At 37.5% G+C, this 13,833-nt stretch overlaps 1 protein-coding gene across 8 annotated transcripts in view; it reads right to left on the reverse strand.

Annotated features, from left to right (window-relative positions):
- The window catches only part of FAM169A (family with sequence similarity 169 member A), an 88,822-nt gene that overhangs the window by 53,402 nt on the left and 21,587 nt on the right, over window positions 1–13,833 (reverse strand). For all 8 annotated transcript variants that reach the window (XM_054486992.1, XM_054486993.2, XM_063664898.1 and 5 more), the window contains exons 2-5: window positions 9,735–9,869; window positions 8,271–8,370; window positions 7,160–7,245; window positions 2,644–2,815 (exon numbers count right to left, since the gene is read on the reverse strand). In XM_054486992.1, the coding sequence (XP_054342967.1) occupies window positions 2,644–2,815; window positions 7,160–7,245; window positions 8,271–8,370; window positions 9,735–9,869 (493 nt within the window). The remainder of the gene's footprint in view (window positions 1–2,643; window positions 2,816–7,159; window positions 7,246–8,270; window positions 8,371–9,734; window positions 9,870–13,833) is intronic.

The following is a 13,833-nucleotide window of genomic DNA, read 5'->3' on the forward strand; positions in this document are numbered from 1 at the left end:
TTTGCTTCTCTTTGTTCTGCTTCCTCCCTAGAGCTTAAGCACAGATTTGAACCAGCCATCATAACCAAAAACATTATGAGACATGGACAGATCTCAAGAATTAACCATGACTTGAAAGCAGTGACAATACCTTCAATCTCACTCTATGTTCTTTTACAAAAATATTTGATGAAAGAATCAATTATGTTAAGTAAACAACCGTTGGTCAAGGAAGTAAAAACTTATTTTACCAATAAATTAAGATAAATTCAGGAATCACAAGCAACTATTTTCTGAAGCTTTCCTTCAACTGAAAAATAAACACTAATTTAAATTTTTTTTTACTTCATTTGAAAGACTAGGTTTGAAACATTTTGTGCTTTTGGAGAATCGTTTGAAAATATAAAACATCATATAAATAATGAGAAAAAATGAAATATACCTCAAAGGAATGAGCTCACTACATTAAAATAACAGTAGAAAAAACAACCAAAAAAACGCAAATATCTTTATAAGAAAACTATCTACCTAACCCAAAAAAACAAATAAACTGTAAGTGTCTCACAGTGATCTATTTCAGGCAAAGAAGAATTTATATAGTTTCTTGAATTTCATTGTACTGTAACAGAATTTGACCTCATAAACAAAGTCTCCTTTTTCTATCAAGGCTATTCTATGTCCTAATAGCCCCATAAACTTATTTGCTATTTTAAAAATCATAAATAATAAATGATTTCACAAGACTTTCATTCAACTACAAATCTTCTTAATAAAGATTTTATCTTTTTGCTACTGGTGTAGAAAAATGTATTATATATATATCAGTATATATATGAAATATATGTTTATATAAATACACACTTTGTATGTTTATATACTTTGTATATATAAATATAACACATACACACACACACACACACACACAACAGAAATACTTCCATCACAAGGTGTTTAGTATTTGTTCTGGACAATTTCTCTCAAATACTTAAATTATGTTTAGGTTTCCTTTGTAGAAAAAACACTTCCAGCCTGAATTAAATGGCTACTGATTCAAAGGCTAGTATAAGCCCACTTAACACTGTTATCTGGTACAACGGGGAAAGAACTAAAATAGCAAAGATGTAAGACAATTAGAGATATATGGAAGGTACTAAAAGTGGCAGATACACTAGCACCTGGAAACTCGATGCTATAAAATAGTTAACTACCAGAACAAGCAGAAATAGAGGCCAGGTGCCAGAGAAGGAGCCTCAACATGCATAATAAGAAGAGCACACTCCTGCAGTTAAATACTGATCAGAAATACTAAATAGGAAGGCTGTGCCTTTGTGTGTCTTTCATAGAAAGAAGCCCTCAATACAAAAGTATAAACTAGTTGTGCTCCAAATGTCTATCAGGTAGGAAACTCCCCTGGAGCCAGTACTAGAAACAAAAAGCCTCCAATTCCCACGGGAATTGCCTTATATGAAATAAAGCACAAAGCAATTAATTCACACCCCAAATGCAAACATTAAAACATTTAAAAACAACAAAGTGATGTCTTTTCTGCAATGCACACTAAATTTCCATTGAACACTCTTTCTCCTCATGTATAATCAGTATTTTTCTGAAGTTACAAAAGTTACTGGTTCTATTTCAAATTTATGTAAGAACAGAGACAATAAAGGGCACCCAAAGTATTTACCTAAAGAAAAACCATTTTAAACTGCACATCAGTTTTTTATTCTTGGGAAAAAATGACCTTCCTTTTATGGACTATACGCACTAATTCTCATCACAAATGTGTACTAATTATGTGATCAAGGTATCAGTCACAACTGTTCATTAGATTAGCAGTGAATTTGGTAGGATCTTTAGACTGGATGTGACCAGAAGAACTAAGTTTGGAAAATCTGAAATGGAAATAAAAAGAAACTAAGTGTATTCTCTGTGAAAGGTCTTTTGGTCAAGGTACAAAACAAGGCAGACTTTGTTCTTTGATGGTAACAAGGTGTGGGTTGTATGTGCACACAGAGTAAGTAGGTTAGAGCTTCCTGGCTCCAGCTGCTCTAGGGAGCTGAACGAATGGGAGTACAGGTAAAGCAGGTATAAGGTTGCACTATTTTTTAAGGATAGGGTATAGTTGGCTCTTACGATCAGAAACCCAAACTTTAGAGTAACAATTTCAAAGCTGTTTGTATTTACTAAATATATTAAAGCATTTTGTTTTTCTTGGTAATTGGCCAAGTTGCTCTTTCACATGTCAGGCTGAATGAGGTGTGCTACGCACAAACAGGCTATGCATTTGGGCCACAGGTAGACTGGGGTTTTAGAAGGAACCTGTAACAGTAACAGCAACAGGAATCAAAGTAAACAACAACTTTTGGAAATGTGAGGGCAAGAAGATAGACAAATATGAGGTTCAACGTACAACTGTGTCTCCATATATATGGAGAAATCTTCTTCGGGATCAAATGTTTATTTTTATTTTGTTTTTTCAAAACACTTTCCCAACATTCCTCACTGTCATAGGATGGTAGAATCAAAGTACTCCCAAGAAATACTAATTAAAATCACCTCAATTTGCATGCTAGAGATTAATTTAACAGAGATATTGATACAGTTGGAGGGGTCTAAAATGGAGATTTCCATAATACACAGTTTAAATAACTTTTAAAGACTCACCTGTAGGCTTAACTGAATAAAACCCAATGGCCTCTCCTTTCTTCCACAGAATCTTAGCATAATCAGTACTGCTATGACACAGGAATGGGATCTCATTTCTCTCCATTTCCTGTTTTCTATAAATAATTCGATTCAGAACATACAGAACCACTCTCTCCCCAAGAGTGCTCACCTACAAAGAGAGTCAAACACCAGGCACAGCAGTTATAATATGCATCAATCACAAGATGCTATTTACTTTGCTCCCTGCTCCCATACCTCATACTGGAATTCAAAGCACTTCAAATGCATTCAAAACAATTTGCAAAACATTTTATTACCACAGAGATGAGACTAATCATTCACATAGATTACAATCCATTTCCACACACACATATTATGCATAGAATACTGCCTTTCAACAAAATTCTAAATCGGGCAAAACAGGTCCCCAATGTACCAATCCCTAGCATGTCTTTCAGCACTCACCATCTTCTTTCTGCTTCCAGCTGCCCAGATCCAGGGTCTTACCAACCCTAATCACAGCCCTCACTATAGTAAACTATTTCAACTGCTTTTCAGTCGCCACATTTAAAAAAAAAAAAAAAAAAAAAAAGGCAGCCTTGTGTTATCCCCTGAACACTTTAAGAACAATTATATCATTTGGTGAGGGAAGCCATAATTACACTCTTGGGAAAGAAATGTGTCTCATCTTTTCTGGTAAAATGTTCATTTAATAGCCCTATCTTTGCTGTCAACAAAGACAGGGACACCAAAGAAGTCTAATAAAAACATACTTAGGGCAGTAATAGAACAGAAACGGAGCCTCACTTCCTACACACAGGGCTACATGGTCACAGGCACCCCACCAACACTCAGAACTTTCTGATATCAAATAGTGAGGTGTTCCTCATACACAGGCCAGTACAGGGACTCATGCCTGTAATCCCAGCACTTTGGGAAGCTGAGATGGGTGGATCGCTTGAGCTCAGGAGTTTGAGACCAGCCTGGGCAACATGGCAAAACCCACCCGTCTCTACAAAAAATACAAACATTAGCCGGGTATGGCTGAGCACACCTGTAGTCCCAGCTACTCGGGAGGCTAAAGGGGGAAGATCACTTGAGCGCAAGAGGTTGAGGTTGCAGTGAGCTGTGACTGCACCACTGCACTCCAGCCTGGGCGACAGAGTGAGACTGTGTCTCAATTAAAAAAAAAAAAAAATCTGTACATAAGCCTATTTTCCCCAGGTCTCTTAAAACAAGTTCAGGCTCTAATTAGTTTAGTGGATAGAGAAAAGATTGACCATATACATACACTACTCTCAAAAATACCCCTGGCAGGGGATCTCACATACCAAACATAGGAAATAGCAGCTGACTGGCAATAGCTTCCAAGGCAACCCATTCCTTCCTTGAACCCACAGTTCTGACCAATAACAATTCTTCCTTATTCAGAGCTGAAATCTATTTCTCAAAGACTATATTTTGATATTCTGCAGCCACACAGCCTATAAATATTTGAAGATAGAGCCATGATGTTCCCCTAAATTTCACAGCAACGTTAAACATGGTTATAAATGAAGGAAAAGGCTAATCTAACACAATCTGGGGTACTCTTGCCATTTCAGTCCTCTCTCTTGAAATTGCTCCAGATCCGTAACATCTCTCTTCACGTTTGGGATGTGGATTTCATGAAGATATTTTGAAGGTGCTGCTGAGACAATGGGGCTTTTCTATATAAACAAAGTTTTTATTAGCTTTTTTGCTTCTCTGGATTTTACTGCCAATTAACTAAAGCCCAATACTTTTTCATATGTACTGTTGTTTCGGTTTGGTGTTCATGGTGTACAGTTAATTTTTTGAACCTATAGGTATTACATTTCTCCCTATTTAATTTTATTATGTTAGATCTTTCTCTTTGTTTTTTAATTCTGCCCTTCACAGATTAGCTCCTCCATTCAGCACCGTGACATGCAGAATTGATAAGCATGCCTCTAAGTCACTGACAAAATGAAGGACACAATGGACAAAGTTTTGCAGCATACTATTGAGGACCTCCCGTCCATATAATTGAGCATCAGGTTCCAGGTACAGAGAGGTTTATAAAAATAAAGTCAACTTGCTCCAAGTCAAGTATTTGATAAGTACAAAAATGGTTACACCCTTCTGTAACTTTACCAACCAATTTTTCCTTACTGGCCAGGATTTGACTGGAATAGCAGTCCCCCTTCGCTGATTTCTCTATTTAAGAGGGAACGTAGGCCAGGAGTGGTGGCTCACACCTGTAATCCCAGCACTGTGGGAGGCCAAGGCGGGTGGACCACTTGTCAGGAGTTCGAAACCAGCCTGACCAACATGGCAAAACCGCATCTCTACTAAAAATACAACAATTAGCTGGGCAAGGTGGCACACGCCTGTAGTCCCAGCTACTCGGGAGGCTAAGGCAGGAGAATTGCTCGAACCTGGGAGGCAGAGGTTGCAGTGAGCCGAGATCACGCCACTACACTCCAGCCTGGGCGTCAGTAAGCCTGTGTCGAAAAAAAAAAAAGAGGGAATGTTGTCCCTAAGGTAACTAAGGCTGAAAGAGTCCAAATAGTTGTAGTCTTATTTTTGGTTTTGACTCCTCCTCTTTTCCCAGTCCATATCTGGAGGTTTCATAGTTTCTCCACTTGAACAGCAAAAGCTACAATATACCATCATATTAAGATTTTCCCTTCTCCTTCTCCATCCTTTAGCCTTCATATCTATAATGTGCCAAACCTCAGTCATGTTAAAACACATCAGAATGTTTATTTTCTTGACATACATACTTCCTTTCACTATCAGAACTGTTCCTGAGAACATATTATACTCCTTTATTGCTATCTACTCCACCAACTTTACAGCTTTATGCAGGGATTTAATTCCCTCCTCCCCTTCAGTTTTTGTTCAAAGTTTCTTATCAGACTGGCAGATAACCAGGTATTCTCCTAGCCTTCAGCGGATGGGCCTACCACTTTGGGAATCTTAAGGCACACTGAAGAATTAATGCAATATCCAAAAGTTACTAATACTTAATAATACTAAGTGCATTATTCTCATATCCTCCCATCTCTTTCAAAGTTCCCAACTCAAAGGGAAGAAATAAAAACACCCTAGTAACCTGCAAGTTTCTTCAGTTTCTTTTTTTCCTGCTGCCACTGCCCCTTTAAGCAAGCATCAAGTTTTGCTTTTCTGTGAACTGGAGCAACAGGATCAAAGTTTCTTGATATGCTTTCCTTGTTTCTTCTGACTGGTTCAACTGCCCACAAAAAAATGAACAGTAGCTGGCACCCTGCGAATCTGACAAGTTTTTACAGAGTTGGCCTATCCTAGAAGTGTTCTAAAGGAAGAATATCAAGACACATATATATTTCTATTAAATTCATTCTCCTGTTGGCTGGGCGTGGTGGCTCATGTCTGTAATCCCAGCACTTTGGGAGGCTGAGGCAGGTGGATCACTTGAAGTCGGGAGTTCGAGACCAGCCTGACCAACATGGAGAAACGCCATCACTACTAAAAATACAAAATTAGCCGGGCATGGTGGCACATGTCTGTAATCCCAGCTACTCAGGAGACAGAGGCAGGCGAATCGCTTGAACCCAGGAGGCGAAGGTTGTGGTGAGCAGAGATCGCACCCCACTCCAGCCTAGGCGACAAGAGCGAAACTCCATCCCCAAAAAAAAAAAAATCATGATCCTCATCAAGGGTCTCTTTTAGGATTAATTAACAAGAAACTCTATACTTAATTAATGAATAGTACTGCTTCTCCAAGAAGTCAGTATTCTTTTTAAGTAAGCAAAGTCTAATGCCCTTCTGCCAAGTCAGTTTCCTATTTCTCCAATAATTATTATAAATCTGACTCTTCCAGCCACCAAAGATTTCATCTTTTTTTTATTATGCCCTGCCTCCTCAAATATGTTACATCTTGGTTTCTACAGATTTTCCATATCCTGTCCTATTTATCCTCCAATAACTAGAGCACCAGAGATGTCTCTTAAACCCTTTCATCTCTAGCATGAAAACCAACTTCCTTCCTGCAACACTCTTCAGCTGGCTGCCTTCTACTATAACCCTGCCGAGGCTGGAAGCTTGCTCTCTCCTGAACCTGGTCATTCCACTGTTAGGAACACTATATAGACCACCTGAAGAGGCCCTACTAATAAACAAGTTTCCTGGTCAGTCTCTCCTAGAGACAGAAGCTAAACAATCACACAAAGGGAACTAGCTTTTCCTCTATCAAATAAGAAAATCAGAAGCTAAAGTGGTTAAAGGTAGCCAAAGCTCACCTAACCCATAGGTATTCATTCTTCCTCACCCAATCTCAGATACTTATAGAATCACATAAAAATGGAGGAAGCCCAACCTGAATGCTGGCTTCATCGTAAGAATGAAATTCTAGGGTTTAATATAACCTGATATTTTTTAAATGGGGAAGAGCTCAAAAACCATCACTGTTTACAGGAAACACTGTGAAATGGCCTCAAAAGAAACACTCAAAATTAAAGGATCTTGTTACCTGCATAAGCCCCTCTCTTGAAGGAACAGATGTTTTCACAATATCATCAATAGCCCACCACTGATCAGCAAGGTAAAGTGCCACAGCTAAAACAGAATAAATAATCATTAACACTTGAGTTTTAAAGTACACTTTTAGACTTAATAAGGCCATATCGTACTATAAAGTATCCATATACTTTACATTTCAGAGTATCTATATAAACCTTACCAAATAGTAATATTGTACTTTGTAGCCTCATTTATACCATTTTTATTTCATTGATATGGTTTGGCTGCATCCCCACCCAAATCTCATCTTGAACTGTAATCCCCACAATTCCTACATGTAGAGGGAGGGACCTGGTGGGAGGTGATTCGATCACGGGTCGGGGGGGGGGGGTCCCATTATCACAAGATCTGATGGTTTCACAATGTTTGACTGTTCCTCCTTCACACACGTGCGCACACAGTCTCTCTTGCCTGCAACCATGTAAGACGTGCCTGCTTCCCCTTCTGCCATGATTGCAAGTTTCCTGTGGCCTCCCAGCCATTTGGAACTGTGAGTCAATTTTTAATATTTTTTTTTTGGAGATGGAGTTTCACTCTTATTGCCCAGGCTAGAGTGCAATGGTGTCATCTCAGCTGACTACAACCTCCACCTCCTGGGTTCAAGCAATTCTCCTGCCTCAACCTCCAAAGTAGCTGGGATTACAGGCATGTGCCACCACGCCCAGCTAATTTTGTATTTTTAGTAGAGATGGGGTTTCACCATGTTGGTCAGGCTGTTCTCAAACTTCTGACCTCAGGTGATCCACCTGCCTCGACCTCCCAAAGTGCTAGGATTACAGGCATGAGCCACCGCGCCTGGCTCTGAGAGTCAATTAAATCTCTTTTTGTTATAAATTACCCAGTCTCAAGAAGTTCTTTATAGCAGTGTGATAACAGACATTCATCCATCAAACATGTAGCTATAAGCAATTAATAATTACATTTTCATAAAATTACAATTTGAAACACTTTTTAAAAAAAACAAATTCCTTCATGTAGCTACGTTTTAAATAAATTTCTAACAAATTTAAATAAATTTGGAGAAAAATTCCTTAATTTATAAAAATTAAGCAAAAAGAGACCTGTCAGTGAATCTTCAGGTGCAAAGAGAGCAAGAATTTTCTGGGTCTGATCTCCACCATAAAGAGGTACAAAGCCTACATTTGACAGGCTAATAGGAATCTGAAATGACAAATTAATAAAGATTAGTGAACAGTCTGTTAAGAAAATACATTAAAAAATCAATCTTTTATCAAAGTAGTAAACTTTTCCTATATTAATTTTAATTTATTTTATAGGAGACATTATTTCTAGTCTCTAAAAAAAGAGTAAATCAGATAGACTTCCCTTTTGGAATAATTTTATTGTCTTAGGGAAAATATGAAAAGTTGTTTCAATAAATATTATGTATCTAGCCACACATCTGAATAAAAACCAAAGCTATAATATGGCCCATAAAGTCATTAAAAAACAACTATAATTTATCATCTGTTATTTAGACTACTTGAGGTAGACATTCCATTATCTAGTTAAAAAAAAAAAAAAAGCAGGCCAGGCACAGTGGCTCATGCCTGTTATCCAGCACTCTGGGGAGGCCAAGGTGGGCAGATCACAAGGTCAGGAGATTGAGACCATCCTGGCTAACATAGTGAAACCCCATCTTTACTAAAAATATCAAAAATTAGCTGGGCATGGTGGTGGGCGCCTGTAGTCCTAGCTACTCGGGAGGCTGAGGCAGGAGAATGGCGTGAACCCAGGAGGCAGAGGTTGCAGTAAGCCAAGATCGCGCCACTGCACTCCAGCCTGGGCAACAGAGCGAGACTCCATCTCAAAAAAAAAAAAAAAGCAGTCAAGTAAATTAATTTTTCTGGGAAGATACATGCTACTAATATGCTTTAACATTTTTTTGCCTTCATTTAATCCAACACTTATTCCCTAATTAGAGATAGCATTACAATTCAGAGAATTATAAACATATTGGTGCTGGGGAAGACTTTAAAAAATTCTTTAAGTCATTTCCAGAAGAAAAATCCAAGGCCTAGAGAAGTTAAGGAATTTGTCCACCACAGTTCACAGTGAAACTCTAATGGTTCCAAGTCTAATGATGTTTCTATCACAAAATATTATAATTTACTGACTAGAAAATTTGATTTTACTTTTTCAGAAAAAGGAAGAAAAGATTCACAGCACAAAAAATATGTAATTTAGTGTTTTGCTGATTTTTTAATTAAAAAAATTTCTAAACTCACAAATCCCAAATCTAAAGTAAATCTGAAGCAGCTCAAATATAGTAAACAGTCTTAAGCAAAACTGGTGGTATTCTCACATATAATTTTAAAGACATAAAATCAAATAGCAATAACCTGTGGAGTTTGTCTTTTTAAAAACTGATCAACCAATATTTATCCATTTTACTGAATAGATTTCTGTAAAGATTTCAAAAATTAATGATTAACACTTAAAATGATTTTTTTTAAAAAAGGATATTTATTTCATGTATAAACTGGACTGAAAAGATTGATGACAATCACTGCAGAACACCTTACCGTAATATTGAGAAGAGAAAAACACTCTGGATTTTCAGGGTCCCCACACCTTAAATCTGACATGTAATCTTCAGCAGAATTTTCCAATTCCTCATGGCTGCAATTTTCCAGCATATCCACAGGGAATGCCATCCTCTTTAACAAACAACATGGAACAAACAATTCAGAATATGAAATGCCATCTTCCTTTACTCACAGAAAATAAATTTTACTACAATGTTGCCATATTTTGTTATAACAAGATTTTTCTGTTTCACTATGCCCACAGAATACAACTTGAACCTGCTGATTTAACCATGCATGTCAAAAAAGAAAACTTTCAAACATTATTCATTTGTATTAAAAACAGGCAATGAAATAAATTAACAGATACTTCCTTAAATAATAAATATGGTCACATACACATAAGACATTTATATGTACATACACACAAAAATACACATATAAATATACTCTCATAAACCACTCAACATAAAAGTCACTGTAAAAGGACACGAGAACTTTTTGGAATAATGAAAACGTTCTACAATTGGATTGTGATGATAGCTGCACAACCCTATAAATTTCAAAAAAAAAAAAAACTAAAAAAAATCACTGCGGGCGCAGTGGCTCACGCCTGTAATCCCAGCACTTTGGGGGGCCAAGGCAGGTGGATCATGAGGTCAGGAGTTCAAAACCAGCCTGGCCAAGATGGTGAAACCCCGTCTCTACTAAAAATACAAAAATTAGCCAGGCATGGTGACAGGTGCCTGTAATCCCAGCTACTGGGGAGGCTGAGGCAGAAGAATTGCTTGAACCCGGGAGGCAGAGGTTGCAGTGAGCCAAGATCGCACCACTGCGCTCCAGCCTGGGTGAAAGAGTGAGACTCTGTCACACACACACAAAAAGAAATCACTGAACTGTACAGCTGCAACAGATGAATATTATGGTATATTATAAATTATAATTCTCATATGTATAGCTTTTTTCTTTTTTTTTTTTTTGAGATAGGGTTTCGCTCTGTCACCCAGGCTTAAATGCATTGGTGCAATCGTTCTATGTAACCTTTAACTCTTGGGCTCAAGCAATTCTTTTACCTTGACCTCCCAAAGTGCTGGGATTACAGACACTAAGCCACTGTGCCAGGCCTATCTTGTGGGGTTTTTTGTTGTTGTTATTTGTTTTTTAAGCCAGATTTTAATGGGGAAACACTAAAAGTTTTAACACTAAAGATTAGAAAAACAAGGATTCCACTACTATATAACATTATGTAGGCAATGATCAATCCAATTAGACAAGAGAAAGCAATTAGAGGCATAATAACTGGGGTGGGAGTAGGGTAGAAGCGAAACCATTGCTATATCTATTATTTGCAAATAATATACTTAACTGAAAAATTCAAAAGAATCCATGAAAAAACTATTCCAAGCAACAAGAAAATTTAGTAAAATAGGACATAAAATTAGCATACAGAAAGACACCAGTCTTCACACATACAACAAAACAGTAAGAAATAAAGGGGGGGGGGGGGGCGGCAAAGTAAAAATAGAAAAAAAAGTATAAATAGAGATGAAGACCTCATTTACAACAGCAAAAATCAAAATAGGCTTAAATTCAACAACAGAAACAGTACAAAATCTATATAAGGAAAACTACAAAACATTCCTGAAAGTGAACAAGACAAAAGAAAAACCATGTTCTTGAAAAGAAAGCTTCAGCATCATAAAGGTACCGGATCTCCCTAAGATAATCTATTAATTTAATGCAATCCTAATGAAATACCTTTAAGGTTTTATTTTTTCCTGAGGCAAGAAAAGTTGATTATAAAATTAATTTGAAAGAACAGACAAGCAAAAATAGCTAGAAGAATGCACCCTGTCAGAGACAAACATCTTATAAAACTTCTATAATTAAAACAATGTGATACAGGCATGTGAATCAACAAATGGAACAAGATATAGAAATACACATAACTATGGAAATTGAGTATGTAATAATGGAGACATCTCATTTGGCGGGGAAAAGACTTTTTTAATAGGTAGTATTATTTCATTGGTCTTATTTTTAAATGAGACATTAATTTTGCTCATTTTGAACTTATATTTGAAATCATTCAGTATGCTCTTTACTGTGTTAACTCTTCACTCAACATTACTTCTGTGAGAAACATGAACGCTGTTGCATCTATCAGTTAATTTATTTACCCATTCTAATGCTGATGAACGTTTGGCTATTTCCAATATTTGCAATTATGAATAAAGCTGCTATAAGCACTCCTGCATGAGTTTTCTGGTAGACTTACGTGGTCATTGTTGTTAGGTCTATATACCCAGGCTAACCAATGTTACTAAAAGTGAGACAACCCTACTGCATCCTGATGTGATGCAACAAGAAAATCAGACCTAAATCTCACCAAGCCATTAGAGAAATATGTTAAGTGATGCCTTAAGTATGCAGTCAACCAAGTTTAGAATAACTCGGTTTCTTCCAAATATATGACATGGAGTTTATAGAAGAAAAGTAAGATGGAAAGAAAATATAAATTAAAAGTAACTTAAGAGACATGTCAGTGCACTGCGGAGAGTATCCTGATTTGTTTACTCTTGAAAATTTCCATGACAAGGCCGGGCACAGTGGCTCATGCCTGTAATCCCAGCACCTTGGGAGGCCAAGGAGGGTAGATGTAGATCACTTGAGTTCAGAAGATCGAGACCAGCCTGGGCCACACAGTGAGACCTTGGCTCTACAAAAATATGAAAATTAGCCGGGTATGGTGGTATGCACCTGTAGTCCCAGCTACTCAGGAGGCTGAGGTGAGAGAATTACCTGAGCCCAGGAGTTCAATGACGCAGTGAGGTATGATCGTGCCAGCCTGGGTGACACAGTGGGACCTTGTCTCAAAAAAAAAAAAAAAAAAAAGAAAGAAAGAAAGAAAAGAAAAATTTCCATGATAAAAAGTTAAAAAGTTAAACAAAAAATAAACTTACGGGCCAGGCGCGGTGGCTCACGCCTGTAATCCCGACACTTTGGGAGGCTGAGGCAGGCGGATCACAAGGTCAGGAGATGGAGACCATCCTGGCTAACACAGTGAAACCCCGTCTCTACTAAAAGTACAAAAAGTTAGCTGGCCGTGGTGGTACACGCCTATAGTCCCAGCTATTCGGGAGGCTGAGGCAGGAGAATCGCTTGAGGTGGAGTGTACGGTGAGCCAAGATCGCACCACTGTATTCCAGGCTGGGTGACAGAGTGAGACTCCATCTCAAAAAAATAAAAATAAAAAATAAACTTATGATCTAAATCAAATACTAAGCTATTAGTTCTTAAAGGAAGTATAAAGTTAGTATAGAATATCTTGTTTTAAAAGTTACCTAGTTTGCATTTACCCAATAACCTCTTCAATTTTTATTTAAAACAGTTTTATAAAGGGGAAGGCAGAAGATCAACTAAAAGTTACTTTCCTCTTTGAAATGACCTTCAAACTTATTTTATCACAAAAGTATTAGAAGGCAAGAAACTGAAAATCTAATGGAAATACCAGAGAAACACCAAAAAAAGAGATAAGATTGACATACACTGTAACAGTTAATAACTGAGTATGTTTTTCTGAATTTTCAAGATATGATGATGATAAGAGGAACTATTTTTACCCTAATCTGAAATTTAGGTCCTAAGGACTTTAAAACTTAATGTACATGCCGGGCGCGGTGGTTCACGCCTGTAATCCCAGCACTTTGGGAGGCTAAGGTGGTTGGATCACGAGGTCAGGAGATCGAGACCATCCTGGCTAACACAGTGAAACCCCATCTCTACTAAAAACACAAAAAATTAGCCGGGCGTGGTAGTGCGTGTCTGTAGTCCCAGCTACTCAGGAGGCTGAGGCAGGAGAATTGCTTGAACCTGTGAGGCGGAGGTTGCAGTGAGCTGAGATTGTGCCACTGCACTCCAGTCTGGGCGACAGAGCAAGACTCTGTCTCAAAAAATATAAATAAATAAATAAATAAAATAAAACTTGATGTACATATGGTTGGGAGCCTAATTTTATATAAATATGTACATTTCTAAATCAAACTGATTTTTAAAAATCAAAACTTAAAAACAGAAAGCACAAATTCATTTCAAC

The sequence above is a fragment of the Pongo pygmaeus genome, chromosome 4 (genome assembly GCF_028885625.2).
Source record: "Pongo pygmaeus isolate AG05252 chromosome 4, NHGRI_mPonPyg2-v2.0_pri, whole genome shotgun sequence".
NCBI lineage: Eukaryota > Metazoa > Chordata > Mammalia > Primates > Hominidae > Pongo > Pongo pygmaeus.